The 22,313-nt window shown below is 44.8% G+C and overlaps 1 protein-coding gene across 4 annotated transcripts in view; it reads left to right on the forward strand.

Annotated features, from left to right (window-relative positions):
• Wdr33 (WD repeat domain 33) overlaps positions 1-22,313 on the forward strand; it is a 102,446-nt gene that overhangs the window by 70,544 nt on the left and 9,589 nt on the right. For 2 of the 4 annotated variants that reach the window (XM_051163483.1, XM_051163482.1), the window contains 11 exons: positions 2,691-2,817; positions 4,561-4,715; positions 4,800-4,878; positions 5,910-6,020; positions 8,572-8,666; positions 9,211-9,297; positions 9,521-9,660; positions 10,571-10,723; positions 10,908-11,993; positions 17,013-17,121; positions 20,227-20,665. In XM_051163483.1, coding sequence (XP_051019440.1) covers positions 2,691-2,817; positions 4,561-4,715; positions 4,800-4,878; positions 5,910-6,020; positions 8,572-8,666; positions 9,211-9,297; positions 9,521-9,660; positions 10,571-10,723; positions 10,908-11,993; positions 17,013-17,121; positions 20,227-20,665 — 2,581 coding nt within the window. Of the gene's footprint in view, positions 1-2,690; positions 2,818-4,560; positions 4,716-4,799; positions 4,879-5,909; positions 6,021-8,571; positions 8,667-9,210; positions 9,298-9,520; positions 9,661-10,570; positions 10,724-10,907; positions 11,994-17,012; positions 17,122-18,044; positions 18,398-20,226; positions 20,666-22,313 lie in introns of those variants that run through there. The other 2 variants (XM_051163484.1, XM_051163485.1) reach the window with 2 other exon arrangements.

Below are 22,313 nucleotides of genomic sequence, written 5' to 3' on the forward strand. Positions count from 1 at the left end.
TCCTAGCAGGGCCCGCAGAGGCTCTGGGCCTGCTTCCTGAACTGTCCCGTGATACGTCAGGGACACTCAGGTATCTTGCTCTGCCACATCGTGCTGTAGAATCTGTTTTAAGTTTTTAGTGTAAGATGATAACTCAGTACATGGGAGTACCATACATTAATATATTGTGTTGCTTGTATTTTTTGTTTTTGTTTTTGTTTTTGTTTTTTTTTTTTTAATTAACAATAGGGACTGGAAAGAAAGCTGGCTTAGTGGTTAAGAACACATTGCTTTTGCATAAACTCCTATGTGACTGGTTAAAATCCATGCATATACATGGCAGTGTGTAATATTTTAGATGCAAATGACCCCTGAGCATACTTTTGGTGGTCTTGTCAGGCAGTTTAGGAAGACTACATGGTCTCATTGTTCTGGGCTCTTTTTTTCTGTCTCTTTGTGTATGTGTTTGGTGCTCTCATCTCTGGGTGCACACTTGTCTGCGTGAGCACATGTGGAGGTCAGAGGTTAACATTGGGATCTTGTTTGTTTTTCAGCCACTTTTCCTTTTTTTTTTTTTTTTTTTTTAATTGGTGTCCCTCATTGAACCTGGATCTATCTCACCCTTCTGGATAGATTAACTGATCAGCCAGTTTTCCAGTGTAGATCTCACACTATAGTTGCACAGTGCAACCCTAGTTTTTGTGTGTGTGAGCTGGGGATTTGAACTCAGGCCCTCATGCTTTAGCAAGAAGCCATCTCCCCAACCCTGTTTTGTTTAGTTTGAGAGAGCATCTCATTATGTAGTGCTGGGTAGCCTGGGGTTTCCTATAGAGAGCAGGCTAGCCTGCCTCTGATTAGGATTAAAGGCTTATGCCACTGCACTCAGCCCCCAACACAGTTGTTTTGAGACAGGGTGCCGTGTAGCACAGGCTGCCTTCTAACTTGTGCAGCTGAGGTTGGCCCCTGAGTTCCTCATCCTTGTACCTCCACCTCTCGAGGGCTGAGATGTATGCTCACACCACCATGATCAGGCATACTGTCCTTTTTATATTGCTTTTTTTAAAATTACACTTTTAATTATCTTGTGTGTATATATGGGAGAAGGATGTGGTGCACATGGTGCATGTGTGGAGGTCAGAAGACAGCTTGTGGGAACCGTTTCTCTCTACCGTGTGGGTTCGGGGGATGGAACGGTTAGGCTTGGCAACAAGGGTCTGTACCCACTGATCCATTTTGACTCAGTGTAACTGCAGAGCGTCCCTTTCCTGTCCTCATACCTCAGTCATTTCATATGTCCATTGTTAGAAGACATCAGAAACAAATGCACATGGGGAGGGAAGATCACACTTGTCTTTGCCTTCTATGGTGTCAGTGCATATCGATTCAAGCAAAAATAAGCTTAGTATAGTGAACATCTCAGTCATGCCACTGAGTTCCCTGTAGGACCACACTCCTTTGAGTATTATGCTGCTGTTTGGTAATTACTTTGGAATATACTTGAACCTTGTTTAAGAACGTTTAAGAACAAACCGCATCAACATATCCTTTAGAGAAATCCTTTATGACATGGGATTATGAGATCACAGGATCTTGCTGCATCTTTCCCTGCCTGCTGGGTAGCAGGAGAGAGAGAACTGGTCTGAGATGAACTCAAACCCATGTGATATACATACATGACACAAATATTTTTGTCTTCTGAATATAAATTACTTCCAGTGTCTTGAGACCATCTCTTTTTTCTCAGTTGTGTGTGTGTGTTTTTTTTTAAGATTTATTTATTTATTATTATGTATACAGTACTCTGTCTGCATGTACACCTGCAAGTCAGAAGAGGGCATTAGATCTCATTATAGATGGCTGTGAGCCACCACGTGGATGCTGGGAATTGAACTCAGGACCTCTGGAAGGGTCTTAACTTCTGAGCCATCTCTCCAGCCCCCTTTTTCTCAGTTCTTTTTATCTTTGTTCACTCCTCCTTTTCCCTTCTCACATGAAATTTCTAAAAAATTAATATAATTTATTTACGTTCACCTGAAATTTCTAAGACCTGAATTTGTTTCAGGTGTAGAAAGACACTGTTTTAAAAGTTCTCTCACTCTTCACCCAGCTCTTAGTGCATTTACCCCATAAAATACTCTTGACCCTGTACAACATCCAGCTTTTCAAAAACCATAGCCATTGCTTTGCTCATTGTGGTTTTAAGGCACTTATGTCTTTGTTGTTGCATATTAACTCGTGTGTGAGTCAGACATTTAAGTTTCTTCTATACTTCAGTAAACAACAGGAAAAAAAAACACCCACACTGGACTACTGTTAACTTTCTTCCTGTTTCGAAAGCCATAGTGTCTAAACCTGGATTTAGACTACCATGAAGAAGCAACACAGAAGTGAACAGTACACGTTGATTCTTAGAACTAAAATAATCAGGAAGAGCATTAAACACTTAAAAAACCTCGGCTCACCTGCCATTGGGTAGGTGAACAAGATGCACTTAGTTCCCAGAGAAGGCTGACACTAGCGGTGGGTGCAGCGTCGGAGGGGAGCTGACCCTGGGTCCAATAGACTTCAGACACCTTTCAGGAAGTTCAAGTCAACAAAACACTAAAGCAAATCATCTGCTAGATTTCTGCTTTTGTCCCTTAGAATGGAGCCCCACTTGCAGTGCGTATGACCAATGAATGAGGTTCTTGTTCTGACTGGTTTCCCAACAGGTCATGGTGCTGATGTGAAGTGTGTAGACTGGCATCCAACCAAAGGGTTAGTCGTTTCAGGAAGTAAAGATAGCCAACAGCCAATCAAGTTCTGGGATCCCAAGACTGGGCAGAGTCTTGCAACACTGTAAGTGATAGGAACCCCTCTGTGGTCCCTGGAAGAGGAGAGACCAAAGGCAGCCTGCGATACTTTTAGCTTTCTCTCCTTTTCTGTTTCCCTTCATTCATTCATTCATTCATTCATTATTTATTTATTTATTTATTTATTTTTAAAAGATGGTTTGGACACAGATGGACTTTAATCTTTGCATATTTTGTTAATTATGACTTGTAAATTTCTAATGAAAGCAGATATTTGTTCTGTTACAGGCCCACATTTTACTGGGTTATCCTACAGGATTGCGGGAAGATGAGATGGGGTTGTCTCCTTGTCTCTTTAGAATACCGCCCCCCCCCACCTACAGTTTTAGTATCTGTGCCTCTTACTGGCCATGACCCAGCTTCCCCTGCTTGCTTCATTGAAATACAAAGATTTCCATTTTTGTGCCAGTTCTCTCTTCCCACTTTATTCCCTCTCCCTCTCCTTTTCTTTCCCTCTCCTCTCTCTCCCTCTCCTGTTTCTTCTCTCTCCTCCCCTGTCCTTTCTTCTCCCTTAATCCGTCTCCTCTCTTCTATTCCTCTTCTTTACCCCATCTCTCTCCCTTTCTCTCACTCTCTCTCCCCTTTTCTTTTCCTTCCCTCTCCTCTCCACTCACCTCTCCTCTTTGCCTCTCCTCCTTTCTCTCTTTCCTCCTCTCTTGTCTTCTCCTCTTTTCTGCCTTCGTCACCCTTCCCATCTCTGTCTCTGCCCCTCCTCCTGCTCCAGGAGACTTGCTTACATATGTAGCTGTGATTTTTATTGGCATTATTTGTAATTATTTACAACTACATGAGTGTGTCTCTGGGGCACATGGGTACCATATCCTGGCCCTAATTGGAAATGAAACATCCACAGCTCAGATTGGCTATGGCAAGCCTGGCGCAAAGTATTTTGTGAACCCTCGGATTTAAGCATCTTCAGGCCTTGGGACAAAAGCATTGCCTTTAGTTCAAGTTAACTCTCACACTATTTCTAAGTTTGTGCCTGCTTCATACTTAGTCTTAATGAGAGAGATGTCATTGAATTTTTTTAAATCTGATTAACTTGATTATCAACTTATATTCTTTTTTTTTTTTTGAAACAGGGTTTTTCTGTGTAGCCTTGGCTGTCCTGGCCTGACTCTGTAGACCAGGCTGGCCTTGAACTCACAGTGATCCGCCTGCCTCTACCTCCCAAGTTCTGGGATTAAAGGTGTGCACCACAACACCCGGCTTATCAACTTATATTCTAAGTCCTTCCCTTGTTTGTAGGTGAACTTTTCTGTCCAACAGAACCCCATTGTGCTTTTAGCTGGACTGTGAGAGCTGTGTTTAGATCCTGGACTTTATTACAGTCCTCAGCAGAGGTGCTTTTGTTTTATTTGTTTCCCGGTCCCTCCCCCCCCCCCCCCTTTTTTTTTTTTTTTTTTTTTGAGACAAGGTCTCTCTGTGTATCCCAGGACTGTTCCCAGAACCTCTGTAGACTAGCCTGGCCATGATCTCAGAGGTCTGCCTGCATCTGCCTCCCTTGCTGGGATTGAAGGCGTGTGCTGCCATGCATGGCACTAACAGGGGTTTTCAAGTATACTTAAAAGTGTGGTTTTGGACACATCTGGTTTTAGACATATGCGCCGTTACTACCAGGCCACACTTGCCATCATCATCCATGTGCTTTCAACTAAAAGGACGCTCTATATTAAGTGATGCTCAGTTTGTATCCTGACGTGTTACACTCTTGGTGCTTTGTTTCTAGTCACGCCCATAAAAACACAGTGATGGAAGTGAAATTAAACCTTAATGGCAATTGGCTCCTCACAGCATCTCGGGACCATCTTTGTAAGCTTTTTGATATCCGAAACCTGAAAGAGGAGCTTCAAGTGTTTCGAGGTCACAAGAAGGAAGCTACAGGTCAGTGTCTGTGACGTGCTTCTCATCTTGGTGACCCTAATGGCACTATCATCTCTCATCTTTCTCTGGGTTTCTGTTTTACAGCTGTAGCCTGGCATCCTGTTCACGAAGGACTTTTTGCCAGTGGAGGATCTGATGGCTCTTTGTTGTTCTGGCACGTTGGGTATGCACTATTTACTGTGTAGAAGAGTGATAATGTGTGTGTGCGCGGACATTTCCCACATGGTATGGCAGCAGGGATGTCTCGGCTCTCTTGTATTTGGGGCCTTAGCTAGGGAAATTCTGGTGGGCTGGGGACTGGGGTGTTCTGAAGCCTGATTCCATTGTAACACGAGCACATGGTCATTGTGTGTGACGTGGGCTTCTCCAAGTATGATGACATGGCAGATTTGGGCTTAAGAATCTCAGATGAAGATGACCTTGGGCTAGTGAGACGGCTCAGCAGGTGAAAGCACTTGCTGTGCAACCCTGATGGCCTGCCTTCTGCTCTTAGAAGCCATGGCAGAGGGAGAGAAGGGACTCCTGAAAGTTCCCCATGACTTCCACTTGTGTACCATCCGGTGTGCATGTGTACACACACACACACACACACACACACACACACACAATTTTTTCTATGTTCAAATGCGTCTATATCAGAGACTGCCCTGCAGTTTTCAATTTTGTAAATCTAGCTTGGAGTAGAAAAGACAGCACTTGTGTTGAATATAGAAATCATTACGGAAGAATAAAATAGATTTCTTAGTTGAAATAATGTATGAAGCATTTTATTCTATGATTCTCTTATGTTTGACTGAAAGAATCTACTCGTGAAAAACTAATATAACACATGGCCCTGACAAGATTCAAAGTAAAAGGTGTTGATAGTGTTTTGTTGTTTTTGGGTTTGTTTGTTTGTTTGCTTGTTTGCTTGCTTGCTTGCTTTTTGAGACACGGTTTCTCTGTGTGGCCTTGACTGTCCTAGACTCACTTTGTAGACCAGGCTGGCCTCGAACTCACAGCGATCTACCTGCCTCTGCCTCCCTAGTGCTGGGATTAAAGGCGTGCACCTCCCCACACCCAGCTGATAGCTCTTTTTTAATACTAAACGAAAATATCCTTTTGTTTCAGTGCTGTTGGTGTTGTTTTGCTTTGTTTTTGTTGTTCTCTTGGTGATTTCCACTCCACCGTGTCTTTTGCTGGTGCTGTTTGCAGGGTTGAGAAGGAAGTAGGTGGGATGGAGATGGCCCATGAAGGGATGATCTGGAGTCTGGCTTGGCATCCTCTCGGCCATATTCTCTGCTCAGGCTCAAATGACCATACTAGGTAAGTACCATACTGAAAATAGCAGCCAGTTTCTGTGCTCAGGGAGTAGTAAGAAATAAGCATTATATGTATTTACTTAATACATATTTGTTTATATTTCAAATTATTTTTAGAAACATTGTTATAGGCGACCTTAATTTTGGGGAGCAGTTAGCATGCAAGGGAATGGGCTTCCTAGTCATGCTTCCATGTGAACACTCTCTGTTCTCAGCTGTTCTCTCTTGCCCCTGCCCCATTGCTTCTGAATATGTGCTTCTAGTTTCCCAGCGTTGTTTGCCAAAGGGGCTGTCATTGCCAAAAATAGACGGATGCAACCTGTAGGTTTATTTCTGAGCTCTCTATTCTATTGTGCTAGTTTAGATGTCTATTATTTTTGTGCCAGTGCTATGCCATTTTGTTAACCATCAGTCTGTAGTATAATTTGAGATGAAGTATTAAATAAAACCTCTAGTATTGGTCTTCCTATTAAGGATTAATTTGGCTAAATTGCTTTGTTTTGTTTTTAATAATTGTTGTTGATTTTTTTAATTCTTGTTTCCATATGAGTTTTAAAACCTTTTTCCCCTTTGAGTCCTGTGTAGAGCATCATTGGAATTTTGAGGGGATTTGGTTGAATCTTCAAATCACTTTTAGCATCACAGTATTCTGTCAATCCACTGGTATAGTAATTTCTTTTATTTTGTTGCTTTGGCATAGGAATTCCTGTCTACTCTTTTCTTGTTTCTTTATTTGGTGTTTTAAAGTTCTTATTGTAGCAATCTTTTCATCTCTTTGATTAGTTTTCTTTTCATTTTTTTTAGAGGTAGGATCTTGTGTGTCCCAGATTGGTCTTGAACTCACTATGTAGCCAATGATGTCTTAAACTTTTGACCCTGTTTTTTGTTTAAGTTTTTTGAAGCTGTTGGTTTTTCTTTTTTGTTTTTTTGTTTGTTTGTTTTTGCTTTTGGTTTTTTTCTCAGAAAGTTCAGTATTGGTATATAGAAATGCTACTACTTTGGAGGATTTCCTTTTTAGTGTTTTACTTTTTAAAAAGTGTTTAACCAGCTTAAGATTCTTCTTTGGCATCCAGGATCATGTCATCACCCACTAGGAGTAATTGAACTTCTTTTTTGGTTCTTGTCCCTTTTGTTTCATTCTGTGGTCTAGTGTTTTAGCTAAGACTTTGAGCACTCTTCGAATAAAAGGAAAGTGAAGGGTTATCCTGGTCTCATTCTAGATTTTAGGAGAAAAGTATGTTTGTTTCCTAGTTTTCATTATATTGAGGAGTATAGCATCCCATTCATATAGCACTCCTTCTGTTCCTGTTTTCTTCAGGGGTTTTTATCATGAACTGATATTGAGCTTTGTCTTCCACACATCTATTGATGATCATATGATTTCTGTCTTTAATTCTATTTATATACTGTAATGCATTTGTTGAGATATGTATAATCAATCTTACATTTCTGGGATGAAACCAATTTGAATATTATCTAGTTTGCTTTTCTGTTGCTGTGATAAACACTACAACTGAAAGCAACTTGGAGAAGAAAAGGCTAATTTCATTTGTCAGCTGCTGGGTCAAACTCCATTACTAGGAGAGTCAGGCCAGGGGCTGAGAACACAGACTGTGGAGCACACTGCGCACCTGTTGCCCTCAGGTTCGTGTTTAGTTTCCTTTATTATGTAGCCCAGGCCCATGCACCTGAGGGTGGCGCTGTCCACAGTGGCCTAGGCCCTCCTATGTCAGTTAATAATCAAGAGAGTGCCCCCACCAACGTGTTTATAGGCCAGTCTCATGGAGGTAATTCGTTATTTGAGATCTACCCACAATGTAGCCCTCCCCTGATCACAGCTCTGCAGCTCAGCTCACTATCCTATGATACCACGCCAGGAAGGGTTAGTATAGTCCTGGCAATCACTGCTGGCCCAGGCTGGTTGGCAGTTTGGCCCAGAGGCAGTTGGCAGCTGTTGCCAGTGTTTTCTTTCATAAAGGATTTTGTACATCTCACCTGAGCTTATTTATTTTTTTACTTTTTATCCTTTCTTTTTCCACACTTCCCAGCCATTTTACCATTCTCTTTGTGTTTCTGATGTTTTGTTCTCTTTCTCTGAGTCTATTCATTCCCCGCCATCCATCCCCCTCTCCCTTAAAGCAAGAGTCGTGTAGCCCAGGCTAGACAGACTCCAACTTGCTGTGTAGCTGAAAATGACTTTGAGCTCCTGCACGTCCTGCATCTGCCTCCAGTGCCAGGATTACAAGGGAATCCAATCATACATAGATTGAGTCTATTATTTCTTGTCCTGATTCTTTTCCTTCGTTGAATTATGGCTTTTAATCTGTCATTTTTTGTAGGGAGTGACATAAAGGCATTATATTAAAGAGATGTAATATTAAACATTAACTTTGGTTGTTTAAATTTTGTTTTACCTTTTGATTTAAAATGCTCTTTCCACTATTAAAATATTTGAGAGACTGATACTGTAAAAACTTGATGTAAGCTATTATGCCCAAGAGAAAACACTGAATCTGGATCCATGGTCCTCTTCTTCATTGCTTTTACTTCATCAGCAAATTCTGGACTCGAAACCGACCAGGCGATAAAATGCGAGATCGATATAACCTGAACCTTTTACCTGGCATGTCTGAAGACGGAGTAGAGTACGGTAGGATCTGCATCTGTGTCCTCTGAAGCTCATGATATTCCAAGTAATGAGCATAAGGAGCTTACACAAACCAATTTGGAACATGGGATGTAACTAAGTGATCTGTTATTTACCTAGCATGCTTGATGCTCTGTTCTCAATCCTCACACCAGATACTTTAGTTTTTTGTTTGGATTCAGAGATCTGCTTGCTTCTGCCTCTCAGATTAAACACTGGCACTGGCTCACCCAGTTTTAGTTTTAGATTTCTAATTTATTGATTTATAAATCACCAACAATATCACCTGTTTCTTTTGTTTGGTTGGTTTTGGTATGTATGTATGTGTTTGTGTTTGTTTGTTAGTTTTGGGGGTAGGGTCTCACTATTTATTTTTGGCTGACTTGCTATTGCTGTGTAGTCTGAAGATCTGCCTGCCTCTGTCTTCTGAATGATGGGATTAAAGGCATGTGCTGCTGTACCCAGTGATATTACTTATTTTTATAAAGCTTCATTTTGTAGGGAGCAATATAAAATTCTCTGTTGACGATGGGTGTATTATTTGTAGATGACCTGGAACCTAATAGCCTGGCCGTGATCCCAGGGATGGGAATACCAGAGCAACTGAAATTAGCTATGGAGCAAGAACAGATGGGTAAGAGCAGTTGTGTTTATCCATTTGATTTTATAAGTTATGCTATAAATTGATTTTTAGTAAGTGGTATTAAAATGCTCACGTGGCTTGTGTTGAGAATTGTGAATAAAAATGATTTAAAACTAAAGCTTAAAAATCATGCTTTCCATAATTTGTTCATTTATTTATTAAGTGGCTACATTCTTTTGTTTAAGGGACTAACTAGTTCTTTCTATGGCTTCAGGGAAAGATGAATCAAATGAAATTGAAATGACAATTCCAGGCTTGGATTGGGGAATGGAGGAAGTAATGCAAAAGGATCAGAAGAAAGTTCCCCAGAAGAAAGTGCCCTATGCGAAGCCCATCCCTGCTCAGTTCCAGCAGGTCAGTCCCTAACCGTGCCCCTCCGCCTGGTGCCAAGAGACCGGGCCTGCTTCCTTTAATTGACGCTCACAAATAGGTGTCTCTGGATAGTCTGTCTCATCTAGCCCTTTTCGTGCCTTCTTCCTGCATTCTTGTTTTTTAACGTACTTCCCGTTTGCTGCTGTAAGGCTAACCGCCAGCTAGACACCAGTTTCTCTGTGGCTGCTTCTATTATTGCCTCAGTTGTTACCATTGACCTCGTGAGAAGGAAGAGAGCGGATCAGCAGGCGGAGTATGTGGACTGTCTGATGTATTGTCTGTCTTCTGCTTCATTAATACAATGCACATTCACATGGCTAGCAACCTTGGAATTCTTGATGCTGCAGTATCTTGCAATATTTCAGTGAGCTTTCTGTCACTGTGACACATACCCAAGTTACAGAGGTCCATCTTGGCTCATAGTTTCAGAAGGTCCACGGTCACTTGACTTTGTCTCTGGTCTGTGGCGTAGGAGAACATCACGGTGGGGAGCTGTCGTAGGATGGAGCGTCTCCCTCACACTGTCCAAGAAGCAGAGAGGGTGAAAGGGGCCTGGCGCCCGATGTCCTCAGTGGCGTACTCCCCAGGCTGCCTCGCTCCTTCAAGCCTCTACCACCCAGAATTTTTACTCCCTCCCTGAAGTGTTATCACCTGGGGACCAAGCCATCACCACATGATGGTTTGTGGGTCCCACCCATAACTTGGAGCTTTCCTAATTTTAGTGACTTCCAACTACTAATGCACCTTCTCCATCCTATTATGTCACAGAGAATTGGCTTCAGAGGTAAAGACAGTTCAGCCACCTGTATTGATGACATTAGGGATTTTTTTTTTTAATCTATTAACAGTTTTAATACTTGTGTATAATTTAGTTTCCACTTCTTTCCCAAAGGCCTGGATGCAAAATAAAGTTCCAATTCCTGCTCCAAATGAGGTGCTGAATGACAGGAAAGAGGATATTAAATTAGAAGAGAAGAAAAAGACACAAGCAGAAATTGAGCAAGAGATGGCCACATTACAGTATACCAATCCACAGCTTTTAGAGGTATGTGAGCTAAGAAAACAGAGCTGGCATCTTTGGCTGATGTCCTCTCTACCTACTTTAGTGTGGTTTTAAAATGATATTTTTTACATGGTGCGCATGTATACATGAATGTTGGAAAGCAACATAGCTTATTTATTCAGTACACTGACTTTTTTTTTCCTTTCTTTCTTTCTCCCCTTTCCAGCAACTTAAAATTGAAAGGCTTGCACAGAAGCAGGCTGATCAGATCCAGCCTCCTCCCTCATCTGGTACACCTCTCCTCGGACCTCAGCCCTTTTCTGGTCAAGGTCCAATATCTCAGATTCCTCAAGGTTTTCAGCAGCCTCATCCATCTCAGCAGATGCCTATGGTGGCTCAAATGGGGCCTCCAGGTCCACAGGGCCAGTTCAGAGCCCCTGGGCCCCAGGGACAAATGGGACCACAAGGCCCTCCATTACATCAAGGAGGTGGGGGACCGCAAGGATTCATGGGACCACAAGGACCCCAGGGCCCTCCCCAGGGACTGCCACGGCCTCAGGACATGCATGGTCCACAAGGAATGCAGAGGCACCCTGGACCTCATGGCCCCTTGGGTCCTCAAGGGCCACCTGGACCTCAAGGTAGTTCTGGCCCTCAAGGTCATATGGGTCCTCAGGGTCCACCTGGACCACAGGGTCACATTGGCCCCCAAGGTCCACCTGCTCCTCAGGGCCACATGGGCCCACAAGGGCCTCCTGGTACTCAAGGAATGCAAGGACCACCTGGTCCCAGAGGAATGCAAGGACCTCCTCATCCTCATGGGATACAGGGTGGGCCGGGGGCTCAAGGAATCCAAGGTCCAGTGTCTCAGGGACCTCTTATGGGACTGAACCCAAGAGGAATGCAGGGACCTCCAGGACCTCGGGAGAATCAGGGTCCTGCTCCTCAAGGAATGATGATTGGCCACCCACCTCAAGAGATGAGAGGACCTCATCCTCCAAGTGGATTGCTAGGACATGGCCCTCAGGAAATGAGAGGTCCTCAAGAGATGCGGGGCCTGCAGGGGCCTCCACCACAGGGATCAATGCTGGGCCCTCCCCAGGAACTGCGTGGGCCCTCAGGCTCACAAGGGCAGCAGGGGCCACCCCAGGGCTCTCTGGGACCTCCACCCCAGGGTGGCATGCAAGGACCCCCTGGACCTCAGGGACAGCAGAATCCGGCAAGAGGGCCACATCCATCTCAAGGGCCAATACCATTCCAGCAGCAGAAAGCACCTCTGCTAGGTGATGGGCCCCGGGCCCCCTTCAATCAGGTACCATTTATTTCCAGCTTGTACGCATTAACGCGTGGGAAAGGAGTCTGTGTCCTGTGTGGATAAGGATATGGAAAAGCAGTTATCCTGGGTCTAACTGCTTCTTAGGTGTCAGTAGTGCCTTCCAATGGTGGCAGCCTCTGGAAGAACGTGGTGAGACCTAGATAAAGAGCTAATCACAGCATCATTGAACGGCTCTCGTGTGTCTTTACTTTTCACATTATTTTTCACAGAGATCCTTCCAGAAAAATGAGCTTTCAGTGGAATACAGTTCCCCGTGCCAGGGCTCCAGAAGAGCTGTGCCTTTAAAGAGGGAGCCTGCTAGGTTGAACAGTTCTACAATTGTCAGTCTCTGTTGTGGACTTTTTAGCCTGAGTATTCCATGGGTCTGCAAGTGAACAACCTACCTTCAACATTTCCCTCCACTTCACATTAAAATACTTTAAAGTTATATTTATTTATTTTATGTGCATGTGTGTGCACATATTCACATGCCACAGCAAATATGTGGAAGTCAGAGGACTGTTTGTAGAAGTTGATTCTCAACTACCAATTGGGCCTCAGGAAAGTAATTGAGGTCATTAGGCATGGTAGCAGTTGCCTCCCAGGTATTACTGTTCTAATTAGGGTTATTTATCTCTGTTCACTGGGTGTGTCACACCGCTCCACTGGTAAAGATGGCATGGGAAGGTGAAAGGTACTGGAAGCTATCTGCCTCGCTGTTTTCACATTGGTAGATACAGTTGTGGAAAAACGGATTCCGGCCCAGAATATTAAAAAATAATGGCCTCCTGCATGATATTCTCTTCAAGCTGTTTTCACCTGTCATATAGAATTCTTTGCAGGAGCACAAGGATGTAACACATTTGACAAAATGCTGTGCTAGCATGTGTGACATCTTGGGTTGGGTCTCTGGTAGTGCATAAAACTGGGCATTGGTGCATGTTAGCTTGAGACAGAATGATCTTTACCTGTTACTGGGGAAGGAGAAGGCTAAGGATAGAACCCTCATGATGCATGAGGACCATTGTGCATGCTAGACTGGCACACCTACCGCTCACAGACACCCTAGGCCCGTTTGCATGCTACGCAGGCACACATGCCCCTCAGCACAGACACCCTAGGCCCATTTGCATGCTAGGCAGGCACACATGCCCCTCAGCACAGATACCCTAGGCTTGTTTGCATGCTGGGCTGGCACACATACCCCTCAGCACAGACGCCCTAGGCCTGTTTGCTTTCTAGATTCCACTGAGAATCCATGATCTAAAAGGCAGCCACTTGCTAGGTGTGGTGGCGCACACCTTTAATCCCAGCACTCAGGAGGCAGAGGCAGGCGGATCACTGTGAGTTTGGGGCCAGCCCGGTCTACAAAGTGAGTCCAGGACAGCCAAGGCTACACAGAGAAACCCTGTCTCGAAAAATAAAACAAAGTAAAAAAAGACAGCCACTTGGGCCAATATGATGGTTCAGGGGGTAAGGTCACTTGCCAAGCAAATCTGACAATGTATATTGAGTCCCCTGAATCCACATGGTAGAAGTGAGCCAGCATCCACAAATCTGACATCCACGTGTGCCTTGGCATACACCATGCACATACATTGTGAAGTGTAGCCACTGGATTTACTGAGCCTAAGTAAGTATGTTGTGCAGTGTTTTGTAGATTTTCCAGCACTTGAAAGTGTGATAAAGAGTTATGTGATGTGTCAGTTATTTCCACATTATAGAATTTAGAATGAGTTGGATAAAATTCAGAGCTGTCATCCTAAATTGCTTTACAACTTCGCATTATATATCTTATTAATACAGTGTGTACTTGTATGTATATACTGTTTATTCTAGTTATTAACAGGTTTTGGTTTTATGAAATAATAGTTTTCATTTTGGGGGATTATAAAAAATAAAATTCGATTATATGATAAATAAACTCTGTACATGCTAGAGGACAGGTCTGAGTTTCTGAGGAAATTCAAGTTCTTATTGTTCCATTGAATTAAAAATCTATGCATGGAAAGCATCATGGTTCCAAAATGTCCAGTTGACTTGAGCTAGGAGAATGAGTCTAAGAGGCTGGATGCGAGGGTGCACCTGTATCTAGGGTGGTTCAGATCCCACAAGTTTTTTGATGGAAGTTTGCTCCTATTCCCTACATCCTAAACTCTGACTTTCTCCACTTTGATCACAAGGGTTTGTTTCTTTTTTTGTTGTTTTGTTCTGTTTTGCTTTTAAGCTGGCTATTTTCATTGGTTTACTTTAGTGGAATCTGGGTGTTAAAATAGCAGCCTGAAAGATATTGTTAAGAACTGTCCATATGTGGCGGCAAAGCAGTATAGATATTTCTGCCATTCAGGGCTGGGAAAAAGGCTCAGTGGATGAGCAGTTTGAATCTCTAGCACCCACATTAAAAAGCTGGGCATGGCCACTCATGCACCTGTAACCCAGCACTGTGGGGCAGAGACAAGAGGGTCCCTGTAGCCTGTTTGTTGGTTCTGTAAGAGAGTTTCCTCATGGGAGTGAATTGAAGAGCAGTAGAACAGAACTCCAGACCCCTGTCCTCTGCAGGTATGTACATACACTAAACAGACCAAAGCCCTGGTAATTTCTGCCTTTGCATTACTGAAGGCGTTTTTCTCCCTGTTTTTGCTGTTGTGTTTCTTTGTGGTTTTTTTTGTTTGTTTGTTTTGGTTTGTTTGTTTTGTTGTTGTTGTTGTCATGTTGCCTGGCTAGCCTGGCACTCTCAGTCCTCCTGCCTCAGACGCCTGAGTTCTGGGTTTATAGTCCTGTACCATCAAATCATTTCTAATGGTCATTTTCATTAATTAATTTTTGTGGATGGGGCATATTCTCTCTCTCTCTCTCTCTCTCTCTCTCTCTCTCTCTCTCTCTCTCTCAGTTTTTTGAGACAAGGTTTCTCTGGGTAGCCCTGCACTTACTTTGTTGACCAGGCTAGCCTCCAACTCACAGAGATCCATCTGCCTCTACCTCCCTGCGTGCTGGGGGGATAGTCTCACTGGTACATTTGTGGAGCCCTAAAATGAAGTTCAGGCGGTCAGACTTGGTGGCAGTCACTTTTATTCGCTGAGCTATTGCACTGCTGTTTTGACTATCAGTATCTGTTTATGTGACTGGTTTTGCTATTGATGTTTGAATCTGTGCTAATCTGATATTAAGGCCATTAAGTGTATTTTCTATATGAAAAAATGACCAGATGCTTTTAGTTTTGGCTTATTTGTTACTTTTTAAAAAAAAAATTTTTTTTAGAGGTTTTACCAGATTAGTACTAGATTCACACAGATCTGCCTGTTTCTGCCTGCCAGAACTGAGATTGAAGGCACATGCCACTGTGCCTGGTTTGTCCAGCTCTGCTTGTCAAGAGATTTGTTCCAGGCTGGAGAGATGGCTCAGTGGTTAAGAACACTCATTGTCTGCTCACCCAGAGGTCCTGAGTTCAATTCCTGGCAACCACATGGTGGCTCAAAACCATCTATAATGTGACCTGACTCCCTCTTCTGTCTGATGTTCTCTTCTGTCATGCAGGCATACATGCAAATAATGTTCATATGCATAAATAAATCTTGAGAAAGAGGGAAAAGGGGAAAGGGGAGAGAGATTTGATCCAAGGTCATTGGGCAGTGTGGGGAATCAGAACAAATACTAGGTGGGCATGCTGGCTCACCTGTACTTCCTACCTTGGGAAGCAGAGACAGAATCCCTGTGGAAGGCTGGCTAGTGAGACTATATTAGTGAATTCTGGCTTTGAACGAGACCCTGAATTAAAGAATACGATGGAAGAGTCTTTGCATCCTCAGGCCTTCACATACATGTGCACACAAATGTATGTATAAAGTACAAGGTGTACAACACACAGAGAGAGGCAGAGATAGAGAGCGCGCTGCAGAGAGCTCAGTGGTTAGAGCACGAGTTGCTGTTGCAGGGGACTCAGGTTTGATTACAAATATCCACATGATGGCTCAACATCATGCGAGCTCTTTAAGTCCAGTTCCAAGGGATCTTATGCCCTTTTCTGACCTCTGTGGGTACTGGGTACACATATAGTATACATACATACATACATGCAGGCAAAATAATCATACACATAAAATTAAGTAAATCTTTAAAAAAAAAAAAAAAGTCAGATGCAGTGGCTGCTGCTGCTGCTGCTGCTGCTGCTGCTGCTGCTGCTGCTGTTGCTGCTGCTGCTGGAGATGAGAGAAGTGTGAGACACTCCCAGGCCGCCAGCTTACAGTGTGACATTTAGGAACAGAAATAGAGATGTTGCTTCAGCAAGGTGGCAAAGGAGAGCCAGCTCCTGGAAGTTGTCCTCTCACCTCAGCATGTGTGAGCCTCCCCTACACAAGAAATAGCAACAAAACTCCATACTGGCGTGGCTTTGCCAGCCTTGTTACGGTGTCCCAGCATGACAGTTAAAAGCTTGCTCTCTGCGAGAGCCGTGGGACTGCGCTGTGATTCTTGGCTTTCTTTGATGCCGTTGCGTCTGCCTTTTACTAAACCATAGTGGAAAGCTTTGACTATGGCCATTTAGAATTGTGTTTGTGTTTAATATCCCTGTGTGTTTTGTGTGAGCTCAGCTGTGTGCATGCCACGGTGTATGCGTGGGGGTCAGAGAACAGCTTTGGCTGCTGGTTCTGGCCTTCCACCTTGCTGGAGTCAGGCTGCTCATTCCTGCAAATGACAGGCTAGCTACCCCTTGAGCTTGTAGGGATCCTCCTGTCTCCCTCATGCAGCTCGCCATACCTGCATTGGGATTACACACTTGTGTTGTTTCATCTGACGTTACTTGGGTGTGGGGGAATTCAAACTCCATCCGGTTTCCCTGCTACAGGGCACTTTGTCTACCAAGCCATCTTCTCAGCCTACTTGAGGGGTGTTTTGTTTTTATGTCATTAGCTAAATATTTCATTCTAGCAGCTTTTCATGCATTTAGTTGTTTTGCATGAATACTGTGTATACGAACAACTGTCTATGGTCTCATACCCATCTTTATATGTATCTTCTCAGGAAGGACAGAGTGCAGGTCCCCCACCCTTGATACCAGGCCTAGGGCAACAGGGCGCACAAGGCCGCATCCCTCCTCTGAACCCTGGACAAGGACCTGGCCCTAACAAAGGTAAATATATGCTTGCTGAGGAAGAGTTTGTATTCTACCACTGCTGTATGCATTTTACAGTAATTAGCATTGTTGGTATACAATAGCATTGGAACTGCTGGGAAAACTGCTTTGTCTTTTGTTGTCATAGGGAATGTTTCCTTAGGCAGTGATGCTGGCCAGAGGAAGTGAGTCCCACACCACCAGAGACTGCTAGTGGAATCACTGAGCAACTCTGGCATTTGTTTGTGCCTCAGGCCAGCCCAGCCACAGAGAAGGGGAAGTAGAGCATGTGCCTGTGGCATGCAGGACCGTGCTCCTGCCCTTCCAAAGGCAGAATTGCCTCTGTCTTCAGCTCCTCGATAGGGTGGAGAATGGTGTCCTTACAGTTATCTGTCCCTTTATCCCGTCATACCATATTGGATTCTTAAGCTGCATACATTGTTAGGTACCATTTGAAAAGAAGAAAGCAAAGGTGAGGCCTGTCGGCATGTAGGACATATGGCCATTCAGAAGTTGTGATGTAATCAGGGGCTCGGCTTGAGCTGCCAGTGAGCCCTTGCTCCCAGGTAGAGTAAAGAACAAGGGCTGGCAGGAGAGGTAGCGTGGAGGGACTTGAGGAAATGTGTCCAGAAGCGAGTTTATATGAGATGTTAGAGGTAGGACAGGGCGGGGATTCGGAGAACTTTTGTTTCCGTCCCTGTTGGACAGAAGTAGTAGCGGGAGATACACAGGAGGACTTGCAAGCAAGGAAGAAGCCGGAGTCTTTTTCTTGGAGTCTTGGGGCTTACCCTTGGGAAGGGACTTCCACTAATGAATGAAGTGGCCTCTCCTCTGCCACACCTGTTCCTGCTTGTCTTGCTCTTCCCTCTCTCTCCCCCTCTCCCCTTTTCCCCTCCTTCTCCCCTCCCTCCCGGCTTCCTTCCCTCCCCTCTTTCTCCTAGGGACCAAAGGGAGAAGGGAGAGACATGCCAGTGGCCTACCATCCCCTCCTGGATTAGTTGCCACCACCACAACATCACCGTTTGTAGTGGTAGGTTTCTTTCCTTGGAAGAAAGTAGACAGGCTCTTTTTAAACAGAGATGGTGAGATGAGTATTCAGAGGGTTAACTGAGTCCACGTGGGACGTGTGTGCTGTCCTCTAGTCAGTTGTCACCTGTATCTGAAGTCACACTAAGTTAAGACAACCCGAAGTTGGAGAAGCAGCTGTCTTAGTTAGGGCTCTGTTGCAGCTTGGGGAGGAAAGGGTTTATCTTTCGGCTTGTAAGTCCACCCACCACCCAGGGAAGTCAGGGCAGGAACCTAGAGGCAGGAGTTGATACAGATGCCATGGAGGAGTGCTGCTTACTGGCTTGCTCTCTGTAGCTTGCTCAGCCTGCTTTCTTCTACAGCCTAGGACCACCAGCCCATGGGCGACACCTGTAAACTGTGTCTTCCTGGATCAGTCATCAGCTTACATGCTTACTTACCCCCAGGCCAGCCTAGTGGGAGCTCTTCCCAGTTGAGGTCCCCTCTTTAAATATGACTCTAGCTCGTATCAAGTTGACACAGAGCTTACCCGGCACAGCTGGGAGAATGCTGAGCACTGAGCACTGGTCTATTAGAGGAAGTGGACCCGAGAGAGGACCGAGACTGCCTGACATCACTTTTTATGCTGAGCTTTCCATGCTTCTGTCCATGTTGAGAGGAGGCGGGGAGTTAAAATGACTGGGGAAAAGAAAAAAGTGAAAAGGTGGTAGGCAGGAGCCAGGGAATAGAAGTTCTGACAAATGAGACAGGAAGTTTGTTGTCTTATTAAGAAGACAGAGCCGCAAATGGCATGAGCTGGGTGAATGGAGGGATTGATTCCATCTCCCAACATAGTTTAAAAGCAAGAGTGTCCTTTTGTATTTCATCTCATTTTTAGTTTTTCTATACAGATTGGGCCTTGTTTTGAGACAAGGCCTTGCTGTATGCACTGGCTAGCAGCTTTGAACTCTTGTGGTAGTCTTATTTCCTGGGCCTCCTGAGTGCTGAGATCACAGGCATGCACCGCTACGCCTTGCTTATACCTCCCTTAAAAATGGGTTTAAATGTTAACAGAAAATAGTTGTGTGTTTGCAGAGGCTACAGTAGTTTGGTTAGTAACTGCCAAAACAGTCCATTGCATATATTCAGATATTTCTGTTAAAGCCTGGAATGAAATTCCTGTCTAGGGGGAAAAGCTAATATACCATATTGAGGAACATCATTCCCAGAATGAGCAAAAAAAAAAAAGAAAAAAAAGGTATAATACAAGGTTGAAGGCTTGCATGACTCTCTAGTCCCCAAGCAGTTGTTCCAGGGGCTTGTGGTGCTGTGAGCCTTATGGAAGAATGTCTGGAGGCTCCTCAGATTCGGTGTGGCACGGAGCAACGCAGGCTAGGGGCTAAAGGAGTGGGTAGTGGGTGGAAGCAGTGTAGACCTGGTGCCCGGTGTGGTGTGTGGTGGCTTTGTGGCTTATACACGAACAAAAGTGAGTTTGTATGTGTGTGTGTGTGTGTGTGTGTGTGTGTGTGTATGCGTGTGCAGTTTATTTTATTTTTGAGACAGAATCTCACTATATAACCCTAACTGGCCTGAAACTTACTCTGTAGACTAGGCTAGTCTAGACTCTTAGAGAAATCCATCTTCCTTTGCCTCCCAAGTGCTAGGATTAAAGGCATGTGCACTACACCTGGCTAAGGTGAATTCTTGATAATGCAGCCTCCCACCTTTCAGCTTCCCAGCCGCAGCCTGACTTCTCTGTTGTGTCTCTTGGATATCAATCCAGTGACCCCATGATGTCACAGGAGGAACAGCAACAAAGCAGGAAAGGCCATTCTCATGAGCCAAAAAGTGTGGCCAAGGCGTGGATACTCCTTAGAGAGTAGTGGTTATCCCTAAGTCAAGTTACAAAGCTGGAAGTTTACCCCCAAGCCCCCTGGGGACACCCGCCCCCCCCCCCATTATATGTACTTTGGGATGTTTATCTTCTAAGTGTGCTGAGAGCTCAGGACGGAAGGCATTCTAGGGCAAAGCACATCCTGAGGTTGCAGGTATCACAGAGCAGGCCTGGACAGCAGGCCTCACAGAAGCCATAGTAACAGTCAGCTTTGTTCCTTGTAGGTGACTCTCGAGGCCCTCCCAACCATCACCTGGGCCCCATGTCAGAGAGGCGGCATGAGCAGAGCGGTGGCCCTGAGCATGGGCCGGAGAGGGGCCCTTTCAGGGGTGGCCAGGACTGCAGGGGTCCTCCTGACAGGCGTGGCTCTCACCCTGATTTCCCTGACGACTTCAGCAGACCAGACGACTTCCATCCTGACAAGCGCTTTGGCCACCGGCTACGGGAATTTGAGGGACGAGGAGGACCCTTACCACAAGAAGAAAAGTGGAGGCGAGGGGGCCCCGGACCTCCCTTTCCACCTGATCACAGGGAATTCAGTGAGGGGGATGGCCGGGGTGCAGCCCGAGGCCCTCCAGGGGCATGGGAAGGCCGCAGACCTGGAGATGAACGCTTTCCCCGGGATCCTGATGACCCACGTTTTCGAGGGCGCAGGGAAGAAAGGTAGGAAAGTGTGTTGTGTGGGTTCTCTGCGTTTTCCCTGTCCTACAACAAAGATGGTTCCCCTTTCCTAGGGGAGAGCACTGCGTAGGTGGGTCAGCATTTAGACTCGGGAGTCACGTCACTTGTGGTTCTCAATCCCTTCTTTCCAGGTGCTTGTTCTGCCACAGTCGCATGCTGGTGCCGGGCTGTTCTCACCCCTGCCTGCCGAGAGAGTGTGCACTGCTCCCGGCTAGCCTGAAGACTGTGTGCTGGGAGACTGTGTGCTCAGAGTGTGTCTTGGATTTTATTTACAGTGTCCAGACTCACCTTAAGTGCACAATGAGATCTCAGCCAGATACTATAATAGAAAATAAAGGCCTTATAAAATAGGCTCAGATTTTGCATAATTGCCTACAGGTCTTAACAGAATCAGATCAAAATAAACATCTTCCTGTTAAACTTTGATCAGGCTTGAATTGTCAGCCCTTTGGCTATAAAAAGAATAGAAGCATGTAGAAAAAGGAAAACAGGAGTTGGTATGATTTAAATAAGCATAACCAGTGATGGCTGCGTTAACTGTGTAAGAATTGACATCTGCATATGCTCCTTAACTTCTGGAATCTGCATTTGATGTAAACTTCACACTTTGTTGTGTCATCATTTCTGTTTTCAGCCTAGACTCTTGTGTGGTCACACGGTTGTGTTACTCTGCTCTTCCCTCCACCTAAAACAGTACTCTGCAGATAGTTGTGGCTCACTCTCGTTAGAGCTGTTCTTCTTAGACAGCTTGCTGCTGCTTTTTCTTTCCTTGTTTCTTTCTTTCCTTCCTTCCTTTCTCCCCCCCCCCCCTTTTTTTTTTTTTTTTTAAGACAAGGTTTCTCTATGTAGCCCTGACCTTCCTGGAACTCTCTTTGTAGACCAGGCTGGCCTCGAACTCAGAGAGATCAGCTTGCCTCTGCCTCCTGAGTGCTGGGATTAAAGGTGTGCGCCACCACCACTCAGCAGCTTTGTGCTTCTTAACCGTACTTATAGAACAGTCTTTCATGATGAATTATATATTCATACCTTGGTTATGAGGACAGTTTCAGAGGAGCCTTAGACATAAGAGCCCTTGTTTAACGTGACATAGTATTAGCATTTAACATATACATTTCCTACTGTATGCTTTTGAAACATCTCTAGATGACTTACAGTACCTCGTACAGTGTAAATCTATGTAAGTAGTCACTGTGTGTGCTATGTCTGTGTGTGTGTAGTGCATGCATGTGTTTGTGTGGATCACACGTATGTGGAGGGCAGGAGTAGAATCATATGTCTTCATCAATCACTTGCCTCTGTTTTTTGAGACAAGGTCCTTACTGAACCTAGCCAGGCTGGCTGACTAGTAAGCTCCTGGGATCTTGTGTCTGTATCCCCAGGGCTGAAGTCACAGACACATACTGCTGTGCCCTGATTGTCACGTGTGTCACGTCATGATCAAAGCCTCATGCCTGTATGGCAGTTAATGACTGAGACATTTTCTCAGCTCCAGAAAGTTACATTGTCTCGTATCATGTGTTTGAGACAAGCTCTCACCGTGTATCCCAGGCTGGCCTGGAACTGACACAGATCCACCAGCCTCTGCCTCCCAAAGGCTGGGATTAAAGGAGTGTGCCACCATGCCTAGCTA

Source organism: Acomys russatus, chromosome 20 (genome assembly GCF_903995435.1).
Source record: "Acomys russatus chromosome 20, mAcoRus1.1, whole genome shotgun sequence".
NCBI lineage: Eukaryota > Metazoa > Chordata > Mammalia > Rodentia > Muridae > Acomys > Acomys russatus.